Source organism: Plectropomus leopardus, chromosome 18 (genome assembly GCF_026936395.1).
Source record: "Plectropomus leopardus strain MGB_pleo_1.0 chromosome 18, ASM2693639v1, whole genome shotgun sequence".
In the NCBI taxonomy this organism is placed as follows: domain Eukaryota; kingdom Metazoa; phylum Chordata; class Actinopteri; order Perciformes; family Serranidae; genus Plectropomus; species Plectropomus leopardus.
In genome coordinates this window covers 27,643,734-27,669,875 of record NC_142193.1, presented here as the reverse complement: position 1 = coordinate 27,669,875, position 26,142 = coordinate 27,643,734, and the positions used below count along the sequence as shown (strand labels likewise).

Here is a 26,142-nt window from a genome sequence, read left to right as displayed (position 1 = left end):
TTTCGGACAGTGGTCTGAAGCTTGGCAGGGACGCCATCCACCATCCCTTCCACCTCCCAGTCACAAACTCAGCATATGATACATATAAAATGTGCAAATGTAACATATTTGTGGTTTGCATAAACAAACGATGCCAACATTTTCTTCTGGCTACTGGACTATTTGATACCATCAACAATGTATCCTAAATACTGACTATCAAAAACTGACAAGGACAGAAGAAGAAACCCAGCACACCGGCTATACGTCGTTCAAGCGCTGATAAAATGAAAGTCAATCAATTTGAATTTGAATCAAGAAGCTTAATCATTTTGTGAATCCATTTTTTTTGTTGTTGTTTTTAAATATCTGTAAACATCTTCATCTAGCAAAAGAGGGAAAAAAGTCTAAAATGACCCAAATCGAAAAGACCTCATCCTTAATGATAAAGTTGAAGAAATCCTGGGCTGAATTTAATTTAACATTTAAATTCTTATTATTTTCAGCCTTTTTTTCTATCATTTACACAACAGTGGTGAGGTACTCTTACTCAATGGCAGAGAAACTAGTTCATACATTCATTACCAGCCATTTTGACATGTAGTTGTCCATTTTAAAGGTTTTGTAAGAGCTAGTACAACTTGACTTGCAGATTTCTAAAACTGATGTTCAGTCATATTATTCACCTCATCAAATTTACAGAGGCCCCTTCTGACAGCCAAGACAGATTCTCAAGTTTTTGTTTTGTTAGTGTTTTTTTTCTGCAAAACAATGTGTTTTGTAGCTTATATCAAATTGTTATTCTCTGTAATGTCCATTAAGCCTAATCTTGTCCGTACCATGCCTTTCGTTCTCCTCCTTGTCCTTCGCAATGGCTTGTTCCACTAAATTCCGCACATACGGCATACTCCACTCATAAGTGTTGTCTTCCAGCAGCACCACATTCATGTTGTATTCGCTGTTTGATCTCAAACAGTCTTCCAGCATCTTGTTGGCCACCACCGCCATTATCAGCACTCCCAGGTAAAGTAAACTGTGCAATCTGTACATCTTGCTACTTGAGATTTTCTTGTTTCTCGCAGAATTTTGTCCACAGTTTCTACATGTCAGAAAAAAATATATGACCCTGTTTAGATTAACAAAATGTCTCAAGGCAGGTTTTTATAACAGATCCACTCCGGTGATGACATAAGTCCAAAAAAAGAGAAGTGAACGCAGTTCTTCAGTGACTAAGCAGAAATTCCACTGTCTCTTGATTCGGTGTCCAGCATCCAGATTAGAGAAGGCAATAAACGTTAGTCTGAAATTTTGCACCGAACCACTTACAGTGAGAAAATGCAGGTTGACAAAAAAATGCAGCTTTCACACCAGTCGTTTCCCCTAGTGAAAGCCTGAGATCAATAATCCTCCAGCTTGGTACGGGCAGGTCTACCTGTCCTCCAGACGTTAATGAACAACAGTCAAGTGACAGTCGGTGCACCAGTCAGAGGGAGGGAAGGGCAGGAAAGACTCCCACACTCCATCTGAACTGACACCTCGCTGAGAAACATATTGATATCATAATTCATCATGTTTGTAAACACCAAGTTTGGATTTGCCTCTTCATTTTATATCCTATCTGAATATCATCAAAGATTATTCTTCCATCTCCATTTCTGGAGTGAATAGTCATTTCCGTAATAGCATCACATGTACAAAAAAAAACAATACAGCAGCATATTTTGCTAGCTGTTCATTTGACAGTAGATCAATAGTAGTCATGACCTGTAGACTGGTTACAAAAAATCATAGACAGTGGAATCAGTTTAACTAATATTTTGCCCTCTTTTTAACACAATCTAGTATGTTCTTTAGACTCTTTGTTCGAAGCAGAGGCGGGGGAAAGCTTTCATAGTGAAAGGGGCAAAGGTCACAGGAGGCCATAAAAGTGGCTTGTGAAGCTGATAAATATTGTCTGCTATAAAAGCAGGGTGGATTAAGCCAATAAAAGTCTTTGTCAAACTGCTCGTAAACCAGCGTCACCTCATTTTGAGAAAACCAGATTTAATCCTTACAATACAACACAAAAAAAACATGTTTATTTCATTCGTTTGGATGCAAGAGCCACTGAAGTAGCAGTTAAAGGAATAACTCACCCACAAAATGATCAATATATATTTAACGTATATTCAACTTGTGTAATTTTGAAGTCTTGAAGTAACCTTTATTTTTGTCGGTGCCTCTAAGAGGAACAAAGTATTGAAAAACAAGGAAAATTTTTGATAAACTGAAGTAAAAGGGGGCTACATTTAACAACAGCAAAACATAACATTGGTTAACAAACCATCACACAACCCGTGTAGTATAATCTAAGTCTCATTTAGCCAGTAGCATGATCAGTACATCCCAAGCACATGCATTTTTTACTAAAACCTTACTTTTAAAACATTTACGCTATTGTCCATGCCAGCTATTTCAGTTTGTGCAGGTGCAGCCACCTCTTCCAACTTTGTGTGGTGTCTCCTTCTGAGCAAATGTAATTTTTGTTGCCTGGTAGTAAAATCCTGTGATTATGTGCTAAAAGAGAGATGAATTCCTTGTTACTAAAACTCTAAAATTGTGAAGTACAATTTCACCAGTTCATCTGTACGAGGTGTTTTGTGGAGGCAGCCATAAGCGCTGACACTGAAGGCTGTTTTTTTTTTTTTCCTCCACCATGATTGTGAAATTCTGGATTTGTTCTGGCAGTTTAGACTTCATTTTCAAAGTGATATTCGGCTTTATTTTCAATTTTTTTTTAAAAAAAATCCCTCCTTTTATCTTGGAATTTCTGACTGGGAACTTGGAAATTCTGACTTCCCAGTACAAATCAAGTTCAGCCACACAGCTGATAACAGCATCCTGATTTATGGCATTTAAACAGTCACCAACTTATCAAACTGATGTAATATCATGTAATCTTAGATTTTGGATGTAATCATTGATTAGCATACACAAAATAAATACTCTAATCAAACAATTACCTTAATCATTATTAACATAAGTTTTTACATGAGCTTGCTGTGTCATTTACAGGTTTTAAAGTATTTTTATATTTTGATCTGTTGTCTCAGTATCAATCTACTATGTGACACATTGTCTAAAAGGATACTGTTATCCTATTTTCAGTCCTAAATCTTGCTTGTGTGATCTTTTATCACTCCATGATTGGATTGTCTGCCTCACACTGTTTTATGCACTCATCTGATAGGATGAGCTTAAAGAATTATCATTCAGATAAAAACTTTATTTACATGACACCTGTGGAAGCGACAGTTGTGAGCTTGGTTTCTATAGGATGTCACATATCATCACTCTAAGATGAGGTGTTTTCAGGCATCAGACTCTTAAACTGAATTCTCTTAAAGACTTTTTCAAGATAATTTTAACTACACAAATTTAAACTAAACAAATTTAAGACTATATTTCTCTTATTCAAGCATTGCAAGTATATTGCTAAGTATAAGTATATGCATTCCTGTGCTGAGGAGGGTTTTAGGTGGGAGTATGATTATTAGAGTGAGATAGCTTAATTTACATTTTGCAGACAGGTATGTGTAAATAGGTAAAAAAAAAAAAAAAAAGCCAGTGCTAGGTTCAGTTTTAGGTTTAAAGATTTGAAACAGAAGATAAATGCATTTCCATACAAAAGAGCTTAACTCAATTGAAATAAACGAAATTGGATCAAATGTTTGTGACAATTAAGACATCACAGAATTGATTTTAAGACTTTTTAAGTACCTGCAGACACCCTAATACACTGTAAAATCTGTCAAGTTGATCTTTCTTTAAAAAAAAACCTTGGAAACCCATTACCCTGAAAGTAAATATATCTCTAAATGTTAATTTATGTCTACTTTATCTTTATCTAAGTGTTCAGTTTAATTGACATTAATCTGTATTTACTTAATTTTGTAAAGTTGTTGCAACCTAAAACTTCGGTAAACCAAATTAGTCTGACTTAACTTGAACATTACAAAGGGGATTTTGTTAATGATGAAGTAAGAAGATCTGCAAGTTTTATTTTGTTAACATGTTTAAGAAAACTAGTTTGCAACCAGCAGCTTACAGATACATAGCACAATAAAGGAAACTTAACAGATATTTATACATAAATAAACATAAATTAAGATCAATAGTTATATTTAATTTTTCAAGGTTTTGTCTAGTAAAATTAGATTTCACAGCGTAAAAGCTCTGCTGTTTGGACACACAACCTTTTGGACTCAACATTTCCAAACAAAACTTGTGTCTTTCCAGTACAGTGCATCATCACTCAGCTTCCTGTCTGTCGGCCACCTTACAGGGTCGTAAACGTCTTAAACAAACACACACATCTGACGTCGTAATAGCACGGTTGGCTTGGGGCACACAGCCATTTAGTTCCATTACAGCTTCATGTGAAGAAGCTTTCCGTCTCAACACACCGTGGCATTTTATCAGGCAGAGGAAATGATAAAGTGTAAAGAGGAACAGAACTCTGTTTTATTGTCTCATCATGCTGTTTAATAGCAACTCAATGCTGTTAACAGTGGCTGTTATTGTTGATCTGAGAAAATGGACAATGCACTTTCCTCTCCGCATGAAGTAAGATAAGAGGGCCTTTAATAGGGGCCTTCAACTCAACTCACAAAGCACCCAAACAAGTGGGTCAGCAGGTCTGCCACACACATATGCACATTCATACACATGCTCACACATATGAAGGAAAGGGATTGAGGTAAAAAAACATGCATTTATTAGGCATAATTATCCTTATGAGTTGTCTGATGTTGATTTATTATTAATCTCACTAAGTTTGTCACCCCCTTGACCCCATACAAACTCTGACATTTATTATTAAATCCCAATAGAACTGTATTTTAAAGAACAATATATCTGCCAGGATGAATTACAGGTATATAAAAGGTTGCCCATGACGTGTGGAATTTAGCATTTATTGCTGCAATAAAACAACGTCCTTTTGAGTTTGAGTGAATTATTCAATGTACATGTGGTGCATATGGAACAAGGAAATGCAAAACCCCATTGATGCAAACCAGTTAACATTGGTACTGATGCTATTTTAATCCATGGCAAAAATTATTCCCACAATGTAGATTATGTATGGCTGTTTAAGTGAATTTTGTTAAAAACCCCAGTGTCTAGCTATTTCGGGAAATTACTGAACCTTTTCTAAAAATGAAACTATTTATGACCTGTTTTTAAAAACTGACATGGAACAAATGAGCTTGGGGCAAAGTGACAGGTTAGGAAAGTCAAGAATTAAGAGATGGATCACCACACGTTGGTTTTGGCCTTTTCATGGGATTTGTTGACAATAACATTTGTTTTTTTAAATCCCGGCCTTATCCCTAGAATAAAGGTTAAAGCTGTAAGACCCCGTCTGCTGGAACTGGAGGAAACATGTGAATTGAGGTCAAAGTTAGATAAAGAGGCATGTTCATTCTTTCAGGTAATCATTAGTCTGTTTATGATAAGTCAATAAATGCCCTCTGCTGCCTCCTTTCCAGTCCAATCTGACATTATCAATTGGCATCTTACTAATAAATCACACACATAAATAACTGACTGACCTTGATGACACCAAATTCTTTGCTGTTTGCCACACTGAAGGGAACTCTGAAACTCAGACATAAATGCCAAAAGGCCTGTCAGTGAGGTCAAAACACACACATGTATATTCAGGTGCCAAATGCCAAGATATTTAACGTACATGCATGTCCAAAAACCAAAAGGGGTCATATTAATTTGTGTTCTGACACAATCACTTATTTTGAACTTCAGGTCCATGCAGAGGTGATTTATGACTGTTGTGAAATGCGGAAAAGATAAAACATACAAGTAATTTATGGTGCCAGTATTAAGCCTGTCAGCTGTTGCAAAACAGTCCTCGTCAAGATTTCCTGCACACCGTTTCATTGTGTGTAATTTAAGAACTCAATGTTGTTTTAGTTCTGTTCAATTGTGTTTGTTAACATAAAGCGAGGAACGACACCAGATCACACATAATTACAAAAATGCTGAGGATAGCACAATAATGTCTAAGACTTATTTCTATGAAATCCAAATATGAAAGAGTCCAGGTTACTTAACGACAAACAAACCCGTGCATGATAAATAACCTTTTATCAAACACTGAAATAATAAATTCCAAGAATGTTACGTACAAATTTTAGAAGTATAGTAAACTAAACAAAAATGGTGCAACAGTACCCAAAAGCAGTTCTTTGTCATGTATAATTTGGGATGTCATGGGGGGGGGACTGGGACTGATCACCCAGGGCCCCATAGAAAGGGGGCTCTTGAAAAGCTTCAAATTAAAAGTTTGGTTTTATTTGCAACTTTATTTATTTATTAATTTATTTATTTTAGTCATTAGCATCATAACTAAATTAAAACTGGCTGCACAAATCTGCTGAAAGACTGAACTTTATATTTAAAAAAAATACTAGAGCCTATCTGAGGCCCCTTTCACCAGTTAAAGGTGCAAAATGGTTTAGTCCACCCCTGCACAAAGATCAGAATCAGAATCAGAATCAGAATCACGTTTATTGGCCAAGTTCAACAAATGAGGAACAAGGAATTTTTTCCGGGTTGGCAATGCTCACAGTACAGGGGAGGCAAATAAGTTAGGGATAAGAAAAATAGAAAAAAAGACAGACATAGACATGTAATTGTATTCACAAAAGGAAGAGATAGAGATAGATTCATCTCTAGACACAGCTACTGCAGAGCCAAGTGAGTGACTGCATCAATATGCTTCTAAATGACTAAACAAAACCTCTATAGGCTACACTTTTACCTAAAATATGAATGATTATAATCATTTCTTATGATATGTTGGCTAGAGAGATTTCTAATTCCTGATATTCCTTATCATGTTCAAACCTAAGTTATATGCCCTCGCACATGGAGGCAAAAATGTTAAGAGCCTTTGCTTTAATGTGTTATGTCCTAATAGTTTGTAGGCTATTTTGATGTAGTGTTTTATTATTTCACTAAACTAAACTTCACCCATGAAGAACCATAGAGGGGCTAAAAAAAACTTTTTTGTATGCTAGCAGTGAAATAGCACCTGAACCCACACCAAAAAACTTTCTGTGTGATGAAGCTCCACGTTTCTATATTTTGACCTTCATTCTCATTGTTTCAGTTTTAGATATATCTGAAATAAGGACTCGTGTTTTCTTGCATTGCTGACAAATTCAGAGGTGTTTTTCCAGTTTTGGTTTGTTTGCAAAGTTTGTTTGGAAAGCAAATCTTTGCTTAAACATTCAGACAATCTTGCATAGCAGGTTTATGGACATTTTAGAACTTTCTCACGTAAATTTTTCCTATTTACACATGCAAAAACAAATATTGTCATATATATACTATATATATAATGGAAAAGGTCCAGGGGCTGTTTGGAGTTCATCATCTTAGTCAACAACAGACAGCGACTGACACACTTTAGGTACACAGATAGTGAGAAATGTCAGTATTCTGTTGTTTTGATTTAAACATGACTATGTTAAAACTCACATAACTTCACATCACATCTTTTTTTGTAGATTCTGTCACTATTTGCTCATTAAAATGAAGAAACCTTTCAACAAAACATAAAATATTACTGAGCACAATAGGAGTGGTGCCATCTCTATCTCTCTGACATTGTGCCCTCTTGTGGTTGCGTTGACTCAGTGGAGATGTTGTGCTGCAGAGAATTTTGTTCTTAATACACAACAGTGAAATTTTTGATGTTGTTGAAGGAATTAATTAAAAACCAATTAAGTGCCAAAGACCAAAAAGATGCCAATGTCACATGGACTTTTACACACTTGTATTCCAGATAGGTGCCAAAGATGAGTGAAGCACCACTGACTTTAGGTTTGCTGCGAATTTTAGAATGACCTCCGATAATAACATGGGATTGACTTGATAAATAATTTGAGGAAGATGTTTCTGTTTCTAAATATTTTATTCTCTCTGCATTGTCTTTTAAATTCTCTTTAATTTTTTTTTGTTTTTATTTATTTTATTGATAAGTTAAGTAACTTAGTAACTTAACTTTTTTCTATTTATAGACTCATTTATTCTACTAAACTCCTTGGCTGATTTTTATTTTTATAATTACTCACCTTTTTATTTGTCTACATGGCACTAGAGTGAGTCTGTTATCTGATTTTTTGTTATCTGACCTGTTTCAAAGCTGCACCATGACGACACCAGTAATACACAATGATCTTATCTAATCTGCTTTATCTATCATTGTCATCCAATCTAATGACATACAATCTGCACTAATCTAATCAATCCTATCTAAAATATCTAATCTACCAGTAATCTAATCTATTCTTTCTTTTCCAACCAATCGTAATCTACTCGTTACTTTAGTCTGGTTGAATCATTTCACATGATGTAATGTAATGTCATGTAAAGTAATCAAATCTGAAGTCATCTAATTTTATTTTGTTTTAGATTCTAATCTAAAAGAAACTGAATCCCATCTAACTTCATTTTGACTAATATAGATAATTTTAGACAAATCCAATATTAGACTTTAAAACTATATTAGAATATGAATATGTTGGTATTTTCTAGAAGGTGAGAGAATCATCTAAAGTAAGTCGTAGGTATCTTCTATGTTAAGTATTATGGAAGTTGTCATGCACACATGTAGCCTAAATGAAAAAATGCATACTGAGTTATGTTCTTTTTATGTATTTACTTAGCCTGATAATTTTGGTTAAGACGATGTCTGTTCTGAGGGACTTTGTTCATGGACATTTTCATATTTGTTTGTGTTTCAGTTTCATGGCTCTCGCGGGGTGTTGCGGAGTTTAAAAGTTGTCTGTTTCCATTTAGTCCCATTATAATTGCCCCTCTGGCCTGGGCGTCATGCAGTAATTAAATGAAGATGGAAGTAATTGATGTTATTGTATAGAGCAGGGTGCAGCAGTATGTTGTTGGCCTGGTTTGCTGCAGCAGAACAGGTTGGAACTTTTTCTTTAAACATTAAATATTAGCTCGTCAGTGTCTTGCAGCTATCAGCACAGCCGCGTACTTTACTCACGTCACTTACTACAGGAATAGATGAACTCTACATTTAATGTTTCAAGTTTTACGTTTCTTTATTATCATAGGTGAAACCATTACTTTGGCAGTAAGAATCTTCTAAGGATTCTTCCTAAAAACTCATCTCTCAGTGAATGGTGGGACATCCTGTTAATCCTCAAAGTCGGTTTTGGACTCTAGTTCTCTAAAAGCACTGTATTAGCTGAAGTCTGTCACACATTAATACATCATTATTTACTAGAAATAAAATGTATAAAGTTCTGTCTGTTTGCTGCAAACCTGCTACTAAAGTATAGCAACTGATGTAAATATGAGTAAAAGACGGTAATCATATTAGGAGGAGGTGTTCACGTGATGTCAGCCTGAAGAGGTCTTACCTGGCTCTTAAGCAACCTTGCAAAAGAAGACCATAAAAAGTAATTAGAGGTCTGATGAAAGTTAGACAATTATGGCCTGCCTTTATTGCATAATTGTCTTTGAAAGGTTAGAAAATACTTGACCGTGTAATGAAACCTCTTAACCATCTCAAAATCAGTGATGTAGTTACAGTTACAATTAGATACAGTTTTTCTTCATTTCTAAACATCTTCAATATAAAAGGGACAACCTGCACGACAGGATCTATTTAATGAAGCAGCGAAACAACATAAAAGATATTTCACAAATTACAAAATCTCTTTAAGATAAGACAAAAAAAGTTAAGATGAGATAAACCTTTATTGATCCACTGAGAGGAACCACCAATAAAGACACATACATCTTTTCAGATGGCCCAGGTGGCCAATATAAACTGGCCCAGCATCGGCACGAGGAGAGAAACAAGTCTGGCAGCGTCGGGTTGTCCAACTCATTTGAGACTCAGGATGAATGGCGTCCCAAAATCAGGACAAATAAACCGACCCTATTACGCATACCAACACTGCCATCACTCGGCTGTCATTAAAATGACCTGGCCCAACATCCGCTAAATCTCGGCACACTGAAGGTGATAAGTTCTTTTGCCCGACTCCACTGAGACTCACGATGAATCATACAGAAGAATCAGGAAAAAAAAAACTGGCCTTATTAAGGCTGCTGACACTTGCATCACCAGGCCATCATAAAGAATAATCTGGCCCAAACTGGGCACACTGTAAGAAATAAGTCTAGCCACATTTGTTTGCCCGACTTGGCTGATTAATGTCGCCCCAGAATCAGGGCGGTTTATCGTAATTCAATAATTCATCACTGGGCCGTTATCAAAAATGGCCTTCACCAGCATCAGCCCAAACTTGGCATGCCAGCAGAAATAAGTGTGCCATATCTGACTGACTCCAGTGAGACTTGGGATGAATAATGTTCGAGAATCAGGCCAAATAAAGTCGCCCAATTTCAGTTGCTGAGACTGCCATCACTCTGGTAGTTCCCTGAACAACAATCTTATCATAAAGGGGTTCATAACCTATGTGTATCGATTAATGGGTCTTTGGCGCAAAAAAGGTTTAGAACCACTGAATTATGGACGGCAAGAATTAATATTGTGATTGGTTTAATTTAGTTGGGTCTGTAACTGAGTAATTCGAACGAACTTACAAATACACGCAATTTAAAGGCAGTTTTTGTCACCAACATTCAGTGAGCATGGCTAGATATCTCAATATCCATATTACTGCGAAAATGGAGGGTTGACTATTTTTTACTATTGTTGTTGCACAATGAGTTTTTTGGTAGTGATCAGTAATGTGGATATAAAGACTATGTAGGTAAAGGTAAGACTGATAATTACATCAATTTACAGTGATGCAGCTTTTTATTTAAAAAAAAGATTTTATTTTAAATGCACTTTGAATATGAAACAAATCTTTAAGTGCTACAAGATAAAAATCATTGGCAAAAAACGATTTAAAAAAAACCCAATATTAAAGCAAAGATACTTTAAAATCAGTTCAAACTTATGATGTCCTAAGTCTAGGACTGCACCCACTCTAATATCACACTATCAATATGATATCAATACATTGCTCAACACTAATTCCATTGCTTTTATTTATGTTTATTAATCATGCAGCCATCTGCTGTCATATTGTTCCTCATCATTGATAAATAAGGTGTTATTCGACTCTAACACAAACTATTTACACTATGCATCCTCTGTTGCTTCCTGGTCTTTTTCTGTGCAGCATCCATCACTCCCATCACTCCCACTCCTCCACTTGTAGGTAAAAGGTCAGCTGGCTCTCGAGCTGCATATAAATGAACTGCTCCGCCCACTAGTGGACGTCACGCCGGCCTGGCTGTGATTGGCTGCGGCTGAGTTAGCGTTGGAAAAAGACACCCTGCACGTTCTCGTTGTGTTTTTAGGTGCGAGCTGAACCGTGTGACTGAATCCAACCGAGCCGAGCCGAACCGAGACAGCAGGACTGTAGTAGAAGAAGAGAGGGCTGTCATCGTGCACGAGAAGATACAAAATACCTCCTTTTAAAGCCTAATTTATTTATTGAAATATTTAAACTGACGGTTGGACACGTATTCATTTCTTATGTGAATTATTTTTTGTTTGCACGAGCGTGGACCTGTGACACTTGCAGTTAAAAAGTGCAAATTGTAAACTCCAAGAGAAGAAGAAATGGAGAAATCAAACGGCTTCCCGTCGGACCGAAACATCCTCTGCCTGTTTGACGTTGACGGCACTTTGACACCACCGAGAGAGGTGAGTGCACGTGCATCCATATTTCGATATTATCGGTTATTACAAGCTGTCATAACAGCCCCCTTCTTCTCTGCACCTCCTGCTCCTTATACCCCTCTCCTTCATAATTTGCCACTATTTTTTTTCTATTATTTGACACAGTAGAGCAGACTGTGTCCTTCAAAAGCTTCCCAAAACACTGCTTTTATATATTTTTACACCTTGATATTCTCTATCCTGCGCAAACACCTGGTTACCCCCATTCCTGTTTACCACACACAGTGCTGCTGTGACTCATGGTATGCAGTCTGGTAATGTATAGCTCTGTTTATGTCTGCTGACCTATTTAAGTGCCAAGACACACATGGGAACTGCCCTAACACTGTCACCTCATGTGGGCTTTAATTGTGCTTTTTAAAATTAATACACTGTAAATTTAAATGAAATTTAAATGCATGCCATTTTCCAAAACCCCCTTTTAAATGGTTTTCAACTAGGTATTTGTGCAGAGACTTTGGGAAGAAATCATGTATTTTATTATCCAGTTATTCAGTCATGACTTATGTACTTCCTGTCTTCCCTCCTTTTGTCATTGGGCTTTAACACTTGGGTTTATTTGAGGTAACCGGAGTGAGTGAGTGTGTGTGTGTGTGTCCACACACCCTGATATTACATAATGCGGGCTCCCTTGTGTGCAGCTCTGAGCTTTTTCTGCCATATGTTGGAATACTTGGAAAGCTGTGCCAAATTACAACACCACAAAGGCAAAGATTGCAGTCCTTTGTTCTGTGTCTCTCTATGTAATTACACTTTAATTACACAGCGCAATACAGAGATTGAGCTTTTTAAGGATGGTATATAATGTGTGTGTGTTCATGCATGTACGTTTTCTTGTATTCTGCAGAAAATCAACCCACAGTTGGATGAATTTTTCCAGACTCTGCGAAAGAAAGTGAAGATCGGCATCGTGGGAGGGTCTGACTACTCCAAGATTGCTGAGCAGCTCGGGGAGGGGGATGATGGTGAGCAATCCTCTCCTCCTGTCTTAGTTTGTAACTGCTGCTGCATTCATTCACCCAGCTGGATCACACTGCATGACCAGCTGTTAGTGAATGGGGACATAGGCCAAACTAAAAGTACACCAAAAACATTTTCCCAAAGATGATTTCTGACACTGAAGGTAGTTCTTATCACTCTGATATTTGTTTAAATGATGGCTTTTATGATAAGTTTGGTTTTAATGAGGGGGGCTGCTCGCGATTGGTCGGACAGGTGTTTTGGCGGGATCTCCCCCACAGCGGAGATCGGTACTGTGCAGACTCCAACTCCGAATGACATCATGGCAGCGGCCATGTTCAGGATATTTTAGCTCCATTTAAGCATAGCTGTGGTAAGTGGGGAGGCGTCGCCGGTCTTAATATACAGTCTGTGACTGTCACAAGCACAAGGCTCTCATCCATGAGTAGATGCGTCTTGTTTGCCGTGATATGGATGGTTTATCACTATAAAGGAGTGCGCTACAATGCGCTCAGCTATGTCTTGGAGCTTGCCTGGTAGGGAGCCGATGAAAGTGAGCTGAAGATAGCTTGTCACTGTACGCTACAGCGTGTTGTTTCACCAACACAAAAGGACCGCCTCTCATTTCATCTGATTAGAAAATGGGATAAAACGCCAAAGACAGCAGGCAAGAATGCAAAGTGCATAAAGCAGAAAAACATAGTTGTTCAGCAATGCAAAAACAGCTAACAAAACACTTGACTCAAAACAGATACAAAAAGCCGCCCCAGGCTGCTAAAACACATTCTGTCAGGGCCTACTTTGGTAAAGAGAAAATAGTTCCTACATGAAATTGCTCACAATAAGGTCCTTGGATTATCTTGAGTAACTGAGTTATGATTTCAGGAAAAATCATTACCAGCCGAGTGCCATTTAGTTCCATAATATATAATATTGGACAGAAGGCAGACATCTATGGCAGATATCGCCAACTCACACCAAAACAACCTAGAATGATAAATAGCACTAGAGGTAAGAGGAAAAATAGGTATTTTTGATTTGGGGGTGGCTTGTACCTTTAATAATGAGCAGCACAGCATCCCACAGTACAGCTATAGAAGGATGTAAATGCAAAAATTTTACTTAGTTCAGCCTGGTCACTTTCCTTTGTCTGTGTTGCAACCCACCAAGCTGGGTTTACTGTGTCTCATGATGACTATCTATTGCATTTCAACTAATAAGGACTGTCTTGATATGATTTCACAACAGCACATTGGGAGCCAAAGGTTGGGCCATTGCTGACATCCGAATGCAAGCGGAACTCCTATGATTCAATATATAATTTACTTTGTTAAACTTGCTGCCAAAACACACTGGCACACTGACCTTCACATTACAGCGCCAACAACCTCTCAGCTGAGTTAACACACGGCTGCATACACAGAATGAAATCTTATCAGTCTCTAAATATTAGGCAACTGGTATGCAGATGTATTGCGCCAAGACGGAGCAATGTGGTTTTATAACCTTGCCAAGTGTGCTCAAGTTGAATCATTTCATACTTCATGATGCACACAGCTGAAAAATGACACGCCAAGTGATGAGTATCTCATGTTGTTTTGGCATTTGTTAAAATCCAGTACAACCTGTACTGGTATGAACTAAATAATCACTTGACACTCCCAATAACATTATTTAATTACACTGTATCTTATCTTATCAAAGCTATACTGTGCAGGATCTGTCAGCTTCTGCTTGTAAACAGTATCACCAGTGCAAGTGAAAGCCATCCCAAAATTTTGGAAAATACAGGCAAAGGGCAGATTAATAGACAGCCACAAACTTGTACTGGGTCATAATTGATGATTGAGAGAAATTACTTTTGTATGTGTCTCTAAATTGTTTTTAACAAAGACCCTGCATAGTATACCTTTTAAATTATAAATGATTTAAGCAGCTTTTTGATCAGGCAAGGTTACAGACTTTTAATACAGTGTTTGCAGATCACTTAAAGGCCAGAGTGAGAGGAAAGGTCAAACAGATTAAACTTGGCTTTTCCAGGCAGTGTTACATACACTGTAATCTGTTTCAAGGTAAATATAGCAGGCTGTTCTATTCTTCTGTGTCCTGACCTTAATGGAAGAGTCACTGCTAATTAAGTTGATTGTGGGGATGGGCAATATATCAATATTATATCAATATTATGAGACCAGGAGCTTGGCACAAAACTGTGGGCCCTGTGCAGAAGTAGTCTATGCATTCTTTCCCTTTGCTTTCTTTTTAAAAATTTTTCAATTTTCCTTTCTTGGGAAAACACAGTATAGGTTGGTGCTCCAACTTATAACTTTAGTGGGTGTCTAGGCAAATCCTAAGGGGGCCTCAGAGAGCTTCCACTATTTTTTTGTTTGTTTGTTAACAACAAGTTCTGCATTCATACAGATTTATTCAGATAATGTCAATTCAGTTATGGCACTATTTATTTTTTTAAAAACTGCAAAAAAGTTTTCTTTAAATGGCTTTCAAAGTTCCCCTCCCATTGGGGCCCTAGGAAATCAGTCCCACTTTTCCTCCCACTACGACGCCCCCGTATAAGACTAGATATCATCTTAGATCTTGGATATAATAATAAATGAGTAGAGTGATGTACAATTTTGTAGGTTTTAAAGAATCTCCTGAACACATTTAGCCAAATTTCACCTGTCTCCTCTGTTACAGTGATACACAAGTTTGACTATGTATTTGCTGAAAATGGGACAGTGCAATACAAAGATGGGAAACTCCTCTCAAAGCATGTAAGTGAACACTAAAAGTCTCATTTCTTTACAATCTCAGCTGGTGTGCAATACATTATCTGTTTTACTTAGGTCTACATGATTGTGCTACATGTGCTTCGCATCATGTTCACATTTAATGTTTACAAAGAAATGAGAAAAATTAAATAATTAAAGTAACCATTCTTTACAAATTTGGTCTAAAGGACTTCATTAAAGGAAGTTAAAATACAACAATGAATCTACCTCACTGATCTCTTTTCCTTAATCCTGTCAAACCGTATTGATACACCAGAAAAAAACAAAGCTTAATCATTTTGACCTGTCACAACAATGGGACAGAGCACAGTCTGTAATGTGTTTATGAATTAAGTGCATTTTCGTCCCGTTAGGCCATTCAGAACCAGATCGGGGAGGAGCTGCTGCAGGACCTGATCAACTTCTGCCTCAGCTACATGGGGCTCATCAAGCTGCCAAAGAAAAGGTGAGACTTTTGCCTAGTTTCCACTACATGGTTCAAGTCAACTCAACGTAGCACACTCTTGGAATCAGGTCCTTTTCTCTATTGCATTTTTTTACAGCAAAAGTGTACCCCCTCAGTGTGGGTGAGAGTCTTTTTTGAGTATCATAGTAATGCAATGTAAAACTGCCGTCATCTTTAACGCGACACTCACTAAATCCTTTCATCAGCAACCGCACAGAGGAACGTCTGCGCTTCTTCAATGATACAGTGTAGTTTTACCGGCTGCAGTTTTTTAAAATCTGAGTTGCACGACTAAAAAAGCTTCGGTCAAGTAGGAAAAATTGTAGGTTTGTGCAGGATGTCCTGAATCACACTGTCAGCTCAACTCACTTTGGAACCTTGACCAAGAAGGTACGAAAAAATTAACAGCTACAATCAACAACTTTTGGTTATGGAAAACCAAAACCAGAGCAAGTTGAGGTGAAGAGCTGCAACACAATATTCAGTGGACTGACAAACCTACCATAAGAGCCACTTAATCACATATATTCTATTTGGCAGAAGTGTTAATGTTGGTCTACGACATGTATAGGTTTTGATATTCAAGTTTTTACAACAGTTTCTGTATATTTTGAATGGTGTATAGTAGTAGACTAAACCAAGGTTATGTTTATATTTACATTACTTAAATAATATTTCAGTGAGAATATGGGCTAAGTTATGTACTACAGCTATGGGGCCATAATGCAGTTTAGTGCAAGTGACAAAAGAGGGTAGGATGACGTGCTAGAAGACGACGATAAGTCTGCGTAGGTGTGGATCGATATATCGATATATGTTTCCGGCCATGCTTTATTTTGTAGCAACATGTTTTACCATTTTTATGAGAGACACGAATAGGACATCAACTCAGTGGACAAGACAAGATGCAATTATAATAGAACTTTGCCTGCTGTATTTTTTTGTTTTACAAAATAAACCTTGTCAACATTTTTTGATGCCTCGTGAGTACTTTGATTTTAAAAAATGGAGCTGCAAAACGAGTCAAAAGTGAGACACCTCACAGGCTAAGTGATCTGGGAACTATGGTATGTTGAAACAGCCACTAAACCTACCAACCTCACAAGACAGTCAGGCCACTACTTACTCAAACCAGATGGACACACACACACCTTTGACCTGCATTCTTGGTACCCTCTGCTCACTTGACATTCATCAGCACTGACTGGCTGAAGCAGGTAAAAACATGCTCCATTGTGATTTCTGGGTACGAATAAGGTTAAAACACAATGGTTAACATGCTCTGCTAACAGGATCTCTTTTAGACTTGGTGTTCTAACAAACCAAACAATGGTTAAATTAAGGGTTGTCAAGTATTTTCAACAGGCAACATGCCCTTAAATCATGCATCCTTTTCCACCTGCAGGGGAACGTTCATTGAGTTCAGAAATGGAATGCTTAACATTTCTCCCATTGGTCGGAGCTGCACGCAAGAGGAGCGAATCGAATTCTCTGAAATCGACAAGGTAAAATACTTCTTTGTAATGAATTTGTTATTAGTGGCCAAAGTTACATTCCTGCTGTAAAACATGTTGGAGGATGATGTCTGGTGTCCTCTGTGGTCACTATTTCCAGTTCATTCTTCTGCTGTCTGTACTGCACTTGTATGTGAATCATTAGCCTTGGATTATGGTTCACTGGATAACATCAAATCATGTGTATAGTTGAAATATTTTTGCACTGCCTGAAGCTTTTCTGCTGCAAGTCAGGCTATATGGAAGTATTGGCCATTTTGCCGATACTGCATGAATTTGAAAGCTATTTTATTAAAATGCACTGTAGCACAAATTCAGCAGCTAAGCTAAAGAAAAAAGCGTTACACATCAGGCGCTGAGAGTCACAGACCGCGGTCAAACAATGTCAAGCTTTCAGGGCAGCTTAACAGGCTGTCCATTGATGGATCACAGAGCCGGCCGATATGGAGGAAGCAGATAGCAGCATAGGAGGAGAGTTTAACCCTTTACTTCCCTAGTAACATTTGTGCAGCTGGATCCTCTGCTGTGTTCATGCGTGAAATAATGTTTACTCATATTAAATGAACAAAAATGACCTGTACACTACAAATTGCCACACATTTGATATGAGGATGACTGAGGGTAGCCAGAGTGTTAAATACACTTCTCGTGTGTACAGCAAGTCTAACTGTTTCGTCACTTTCTCGACAGAGAGAGAAGATCAGGGAGAAATTTGTTGCTGCCCTAAAAGAGGAGTTTGCTGGAAAGGGACTACGGTTCACCAAAGGTGAGAAAGCCGAAAACTTGTTTACAAGCACGTTCCCTCACAATGCACGCATCTTGTGATATGTCACTCACAAAAAAGGATTGTATCTGGTCTGTCTGCTCATGGTTACACAGAAAGACCAATAGATGCAATGCACGGCAAGATTCACAAGACTGACATATATGCACAGGAAGCTCGCACAGCAACTGTTGGATTTTTTTTGTAACCAGGAGAATTGTTCTGTTTCTTCCTTTCATTTAAATTGTAAATATTTACACCTGCTTTGACAAGACAAGAAGGCAGCAAACTTAATTTGCGCAGGCCTAAGCAACTTTCATAATGAGCATATAGGACTGCATGGCTCCAATACAGAGAATACTAGGCTAGGATACTTTAGGCTAGGATCCACTCATCTGTGGTTACAACAGAATGAGATTCTCACGGTACAATAGCCATCTGAGAAAACATCACGATTTCACAGTATTTTTATTATAATCATAATTATAATTATAATTATGAGTCATGAATAGGCTACCACACAAAGTCAAGCATAATTTTTTTTGTCTCCCTGCGAATTTTTTCCCTGTGAGCCTTGCAAGCTCTATCAAGTTGTCGGGCCCTGGGATAATTGAAACGTGCATTGCAACGGCCCTGTCTCTGAGTCATAGAGGTCACACCAGCAACAGCATCTTTGTTTGTGTTCTTTGAGCGTGTTCTTTCAGGATCCTTCTGTAGTAGTTTAATGACAAACCAGTTTTACAGCATATCTGTCTGTTGATTGTCTCTTATCTCTGTTTAAAAAAAAGACCCCTGGCATTACATATGAAGTACCTTGTGCTGGACATTGGAGCCCTCAGTTAACTATTACACACACTCTCACACACACAGTCTCTCTCTCTGTGGCAACGCAGCGGCCATAAGGTGAAATGGATAATTGATGTTTGCTTACGTGCTCTGCGAGGTGTGAGCCTCTGCTGATGACGCCTACAGGCTGTACACAGTTCAGGCAAACAAAGGAGATAGACAGCTTGTTTTTTTCCTTGATACTTTTCCTGTTTGAACTTTGCATGCCATTTTGTTTCTGCTGACCAAATTCTCAGAGTTTAACATAAAGTAGATTATCAATTATCTTAAGTTTATTAATCAAACCCAGGCTTTTTAATTACTTTCATTGAGTTAATTTTATCAGTCCCAATCATAAATAACAAATATAAAATACTATACAACACACAAAGAAGATATTTTGGGGTTTTTCACAGCCTGTGATATGTCACTGATCTGCAGCAACATTGATTATGACAATGCACCTAGTAAAAATTAGCATGCATTTTCTGTGTCCTCAGGTGAAAATAGTAAAAATTACAAATTCCAAGGCAAGAGCCCAGAATGACACCCAGAAATAATGCAATGCATGTTTTTATGAATGGGTTCTAGTGGTGCATTTTTTGCACTTAACAGTCTGAATGTAACAATTTTGTTTTACAGTGTATTTTAAACTTATTGTCAGAGCTGAGCTGGAAATTCCAAGATTAAACAAAAAAACATAATCTTGCTAAAGATGTATGCCATAAGTATGAACACAGCCAAAATTATCAAAAAATGAAGAATGACAAGTGCACAATATGTGGCAAAAAGTCCCTAAGGGTTAAAGCAGGTTTGACTTTTTCCAGATGGATGATAATGCGCGTGCACACTCAGGCTGCTGAGGTGGAAAACAGGCAACATCCGTACCATTTGCAGATGTTTTACTCTTCACTCTGTTGACTCTGACAATAAGGAAGCAGGCTGATGGCTTCGGAGGATGTTGAGATAAATTTGTTTGCTTTCCTCAGTGTTTATCTGCTTCTGCACGGCTGATCTCTGCAATAGGTGTTATATAAATCTGGCGCTCTTCCCAATCTGCTCTGAGAGTACAAAATATAAGGGAGTTTTCAGGATGGACACTGATTATGTGAGGCAAAAAGCTATTATTCTGTATTGATTTTTCCTTATTAAATGTTAACGATCACAGAGGAGATGTACTTAAAGAGAAGCGAACCCTTTGAGACTTGTAATGTGTATCTATATAAGGAACATTTATTTCCTTCAATTACTTATTCATTTCCACAGTGTCATTCAGGTTTTTCGCCCATATATTCTCTGGAACTTTGTACTTTTTGCACCATTTTGTTTAATATAAACCAAAATGCAAAGTGACCCCTATTTATTAAGGCAGGTTGTGTGATTAATTTAGGTTTATTTGCAGTATTCTGTGTTTAGAAGAAGAGTTGAATAGGATTACACATGCACATATATGCACTGTCAGCAGCCTAGCAGACGTTTTGTGTCTTTGCTCAGGCATGGGGAAACGGAGGCGGGGGGATGGGTTGTTAGTGGTTGAAGCACTGAGATGTTTATCATGTGGGGTTGATGGTGTTTGGGATGGAGGCGTGTGGAGGGTGTGCGCGTGAACCAGTCCTCTGATTGGCTGAAAACTCCTCAGCTGTGCCTTTGTTGTTGGCCCTTTAAACTCATTCACTGAGACAAGGCAGTGAAAAAGATATATAAGGGGGGAAGGGAGCAAGAGCGGATTAAAAGGGAAGTGCTGCAGAGAATTTTGGAGGCGACGTCACAGCTGCAGTTCACAGTTTAAAGGTTACAACGGTTGTTCAACTCACAGCTAAGAATCAATGGAGACTTTAATGAAAAACTAGCCTGCAATGGGAAAATAAGCTGCAATGCAAACCAGAACTGGACTGACACTTTAGATTTTTCCACACATAGTTCCTGGAAAATTACTGGAATAACCCTTCAGGCACCACCAGTGATCTCCAGTAACCACACATGCACCACACTCAGGAGCATTACCGCCTTTACACACACCAGAATATGCGGGACAAGGAATGCAACTAAACCCCCCCCCCCAAAAAAATTGCACATGCACATGTTTTTTTCAAACACAGGTAAACCCACTAAATTTAGGAGATAGACTGCATTCCCACTGCCAGTGAACACGCCACTGCAACAGACGAGTCTGCCTTTCTGTGAGTTTTGTGTGTGTGTGGGGATCTTCTCTTTACATCTCTCTTACCTATTCAGGCTCTCTTTCAAACTGGGTGTATGCAAACTTGGAATAATGTTTGAGCACAGCACAGGAGGAGACAGACGGTAATTAGTGACGGCACGTCATTGCATCTCGCTAGTTGACAAGATGACATTACGGTGTTCACCTGGATGTTGCGTTTCCATCAATGCCAACCAGAGCCAGAGGCAATAAATACCCGAGTCTACCGCAGAGTCATTTCACCTGGGTGTAAATGACTTTCGTACACATTCCCACTGCGGTAAAAAGCCAGGTGTTAGTAGGTGCTAGCAGGTTTTTTGTGCAGTGGGATGAGGCTTTACTATTTTTTGGAACATGGCAGGCGAGGAGCTGTTTACACTGCGTAAATCATATTTACATAGCCAGTTCGTCATTCACGCTTGGCATCGTTCAGTCAAAAACTAGCACAGACTGTGTGCAAACCTGTGAAGCATCCCATAAATAGTGCAGTTTGTCTCCCTGCCAACAAGTTCTCTGAACTGTTGAGACGAACAGGTTCGTCCCTGCCGGATAAAAGCCTCCATCAGTCTCAGCCTCTCTTCAGAGTGTAAACAGCTTTTGTTCTGCAGAGCTGTTGACTGTAAATACAGGTGGAAGATTGCAAAAGGGAAAGTACTCACCATCATATCAAATGTACTGATGAATAAAGATTATGTGGAATGTGACATGAACACTGCTTTTCTACTCTTTCCTGGAAAAAAGGCAAATATGTTTTTTCCTCTTTAAAACGCAAGCTATTGTGAAGATATGTATACGAGGAATAGACAGAAGGGGTCGACCGGCACTGGTTTTTCAGTGTCGATACTGATTCTGATTATTACTATTTAATGAGACCAATAACCAATATTTGGAACTGAGATGCATTTACAATAAAAATGAAAATATTTCTGTCAATTTTTAGGATTTGGAATACAACAAACTTCAACACAAAACTTTGTTTAAATGTCCTCAGCAAATGTTGTTGAAATGTTCAACATCATATACAGCAAGTTCCCAGCAACTTTCTTTTATAAAGTTAAGTGAAAATTTGAATAAAAATAAATACTTCCCCCCAGGCTGACACTTTCTTTTCACTTATTAATTAATTAATTTAATGTGCGATCATTAAGGTAAAATGCTGATACAGTTAATTGGCAAATTGCTAACTATGGGCCAGGCCAATAATCTGTCGACCCCGAAATGAGAGTGTACACGAGTGAGTAGAATTAAGCTGCTTATCATAATAATAGTTCCCTTTTTGTCATTATCTCTTTTAGGCGGTCTCATCAGCTTTGACATTTTTCCAGAGGGCTGGGACAAGAGACTGTGTTTAGAGCTGCTGGAGAGTGAAGGACTGGACGCCATCTACTTCTTTGGCAACGAAACCTCAGACGTAAGTTAATCTTGGGAAATGTTTACAAGAGGGGGCTTTTTTCAGTGAAGTGGATACAGATACTGACAGTTTCCCACTTGTATTCTTTAAACACTACATGGCAGAAAATACTCAGACACCCACACATTACGTTTATTACAGCCTCCACTCTTCCGGGAATGTTTTCCACAAAGATTTAGGAACCTGGCTGCAGGGATTTGCAGCCATTCAGCCACAAGAGCATTAAGCCCCTTTCCCGTTAGACAAAAAGCCCACTAACATGTGGCTTTTGTCTTGAGTGGGAAAGGTTACAATCGGCATTCACTCTTGGGACAAATGACTTTGCAGCAGTCATGAGTATTTTTTTGGCTCCAGCTCAGATCGGCAGTGATGGAAACACAACACTCTATTGGACACGCACATTTTTTTGCCCCATTTCCGGTGCAACAGTCACTTCTGCAAATCTTTTGGATGGCAGCCACAATTTCCATCTCCAACCAAGCAGTGCTCAAACATGGTTTCAAATAAGTCTGAGTTTGAAAGAGAGCCTGAAAATTAGAAGTAACTATCATAACATTTTCAGTGGCCTCAGTGCTACTTCTGTTTACTAATCCTGTTTTCCAGCGTGTTTGTGATGTCAAATGTGACACACCAGAAAAAAACAGAAAGGCATACTCATCTACTTGCAACGGCAAAGGAGTCTATCTCCTACTTTTAGCACGTTTCCTACGTTGATTACAAAAAATGCATTCACAGCAGCCTCCAACCTCATCTGGGAAGGCTTTCCAAAGATTTAGGAATCTGGCTGCAGAGATTTGCACCCATCCAGCCACAAGAGTATTAAGCCCCTTTTTCACTGGCCAAAAAACCTCACTAACATCTGGCGTTTGTCTTTGGTGGAAAAGTTTGCAATCTGCATTTATTCCTGGGACAAACTACTCTGCTGAGGTCTCTGGTATTTATCAGTTCAAGCCCCAAATGGCTTTCTACTCCTCACTCACCCTGTTTTCCAGCATGTTTGTAATGTTAAACCAGTAAAAAACGAAAAACAGAAAAGCATACTTCGCAATGGAAAAATGGATAAAAGGTATATTACCTTTTATCCACCTTTTTGTGAGGTCAGCCCCTCATGTTGGCTGATAACACATCTGGCTGTTAACATGATCACAGTGATAACGCCATGACTTAGTGCACGGTCTGCCGATGACTGTTTATCCCAGCTCAGAGGTTAAAGTTCAGCTGTCATGACTGCAGATTAGGAAAGCCTCGTCTGAAAGTATGTTTATAATTGCGATGATTCTCTTTTTCAGGGAGGAAACGACTTTGAAATATTCAACGACCCACGGACTATCGGTTTCACAGTCTACTCTCCGGAGGACACGGCCAGGTTCTGTCGAGAGCTTTTCTTTGATACTCCGCCACATGAGCCCTGATGTCCTAAAACGCCCCCGATCACTTTACACAACTCCCTGCCTGTGGGTCTCTGCTGATACGGCAACAAGCAACTCGAACCCGGGCTATTTATGAACTGCTGAAAGGTACTACTACTGATTTTAACTGTATTATTCATATGATTTCTCTAAATGCAAATAGACAGCAGCAGGATGATTTGAATACGTTTGTACAATAAATCCTGCTGTTCTTTTTCGAAACAAAAAAAGGGACAGAAACTGAGGAAGAGTTACATGTTTATGTATGTGAAAGTTTTAAGTACTGTGCCAGAAAATATGCTTGACTGCAGTGTTAACGCAGTGTGATGTGTAGCATGTAACATGAAATTAACCAAAAAGCTTAGAGAGATTTTTTTTTTTAAATCTGCAGTGTTGAAAGTTATTACTCCAAATTATTTGAGTAATAGAATGATGTTTTGCACTAATTTTGGCATAATTTCATACCAAACTTTGGTATCATCTTGTTGAACACTGCTGAAGGAGATGATAAAAGTGATACAGAGAGTGATATTTAAACAGGTGAGGAAACATTTACATGTTGTTTTGTGAGCCAAATTTGAAAAGGAAATATGGATGAAGCATTACGGAAAATGTGGGTCTTTATTCTTCTACAGTTGAGGATATATGTATCATTCCAGCTATTTAAATGTCTCTATAGCGCTTTGGGCTAGATGTGATTTATTGTTTATTTACTGTGTGATCTAGGGTTGGGCCAGTGTGAAAAATAAATTAATACATAAAAAATTAAACCGATTTGATATTAGGCCAAACATCTGACCAAACTGATATACCAAATTTCAGCACTAGGTGTCACACTTGACTCAGGAGTTGCTCCTGAGTAGAACACGAGATCAGGAGTATATTTCCATCCACTGAGGGATAATGCCAAAAAGTTCCAGAAAATGTATTGCAAAAAAAATTACGCTTGGGGGAGCTGAAAAAGTTCAATAAAAAGAAAATGCAACTAGGTGCAATGTTAACGATGACAATGATAAGCTACTGCTAGGCTGAAACAAAATACTACAACTGTAAAGCCGTGTTCTACGCAGTTTGGCATGATGCCATTTCGTAGTTTCATTTTGCCAGTTGGTTCAGCCAGTTTGCATAAAATCAAACCAGTTAAAGCTCTTACACCAGACTAGAGTGCCAAAACTGGATAATGACCCAACTCTAGTGTGATCCTATAAATACCAAATGTCTGTTTTAACCTCACAAAGCTGCTTGAAATGGAAGAAGCTTGCACATATTGCCTGTCTTGCATCTTTAAGTTGTTTAAATGCATTAAAGTGAAGATTTGTCTGTTTAAAACTAAACATCACTGACTCCACAAATTCATCCTAACCAGTGAATTAAGCTACTGTGACCAAGTCACTATATAAAGTCTTTTGTCAGTCACAATGACAGTGTTTTATGTAAAATATTTTTACAAGCTGTATCATGGCCTGCACGCAGGGTGAATATATGTATTGGTGCTTATTGCTTGGCTCCTTGTCGCTAACTTTTTTTTCAGATTCATTTTCAACAGCTGCTTAAAGGGTTATCAAAATATCTGTAAAAATCATTAAGACATCATAATTGTAAATACTTTTGATAAATCAGATATATCAGCTGCAGTAAACACTCCCATCTTGAAGACTAAAAGGCATGTAGATGTGACTTTTATGCACACCAGAAAATGACCTTTTATTGTGTCACTGATGCTAACTGAATAGAAGACTGGTCATGTGGTTTTTCATTCATTTATGGATAAAAATGTATTTTGCGTCAAATCATTGTAATAAAACTTTTTTGATATCATGTCACTGACCTCAACTCTTCTGTCGTTCTTTATGCTGTTCAGCCAAACTGGGTTTTGACCCACAAGCTCTTATTATTTATAACTCACTCACAAAACCACAAACTCAAGACTTGCTTATGAAAAAGGCTGCAGGTTCTACATTGTCCACCTCAGCTACTTTTTTAGATTTTACCACTGGGAGTCGCCAAAAACTTTCAAATCATACCTTCACAGATGCTTTGAAAT

The 26,142-nt window shown here is 38.1% G+C and overlaps 2 protein-coding genes across 3 annotated transcripts in view; one reads left to right on the top strand and one right to left on the bottom strand.

The window, feature by feature from the left end:
- The window catches only part of gucy2ca (guanylate cyclase 2Ca), a 47,044-nt gene that overhangs the window by 19,157 nt on the left and 1,745 nt on the right, over positions 1-26,142 (bottom strand). The window contains exon 1 of one of the 2 annotated variants that reach the window (XM_042505477.2): positions 819-1,402. The exons of the other annotated variant lie outside the window; for it this stretch is intronic. Within the exon in view, the coding sequence (XP_042361411.2) occupies positions 819-1,029 (211 nt within the window). The 5' untranslated portion in view covers positions 1,030-1,402. Of the gene's footprint in view, positions 1-818; positions 1,403-26,142 lie in introns of those variants that run through there. 2 annotated transcript variants of the gene reach the window in all.
- pmm1 (phosphomannomutase 1) lies at positions 11,377-25,926 on the top strand. The gene is made up of 8 exons (XM_042505710.2): positions 11,377-11,746; positions 12,630-12,747; positions 15,437-15,513; positions 15,885-15,976; positions 17,382-17,481; positions 18,181-18,256; positions 22,574-22,689; positions 23,979-25,926. The coding sequence occupies exons 1-8, from the start codon at positions 11,663-11,665 to the stop codon at positions 24,099-24,101; spliced, it is 786 nt and encodes a 261-aa protein (XP_042361644.1). The 5' UTR covers positions 11,377-11,662; the 3' UTR covers positions 24,102-25,926.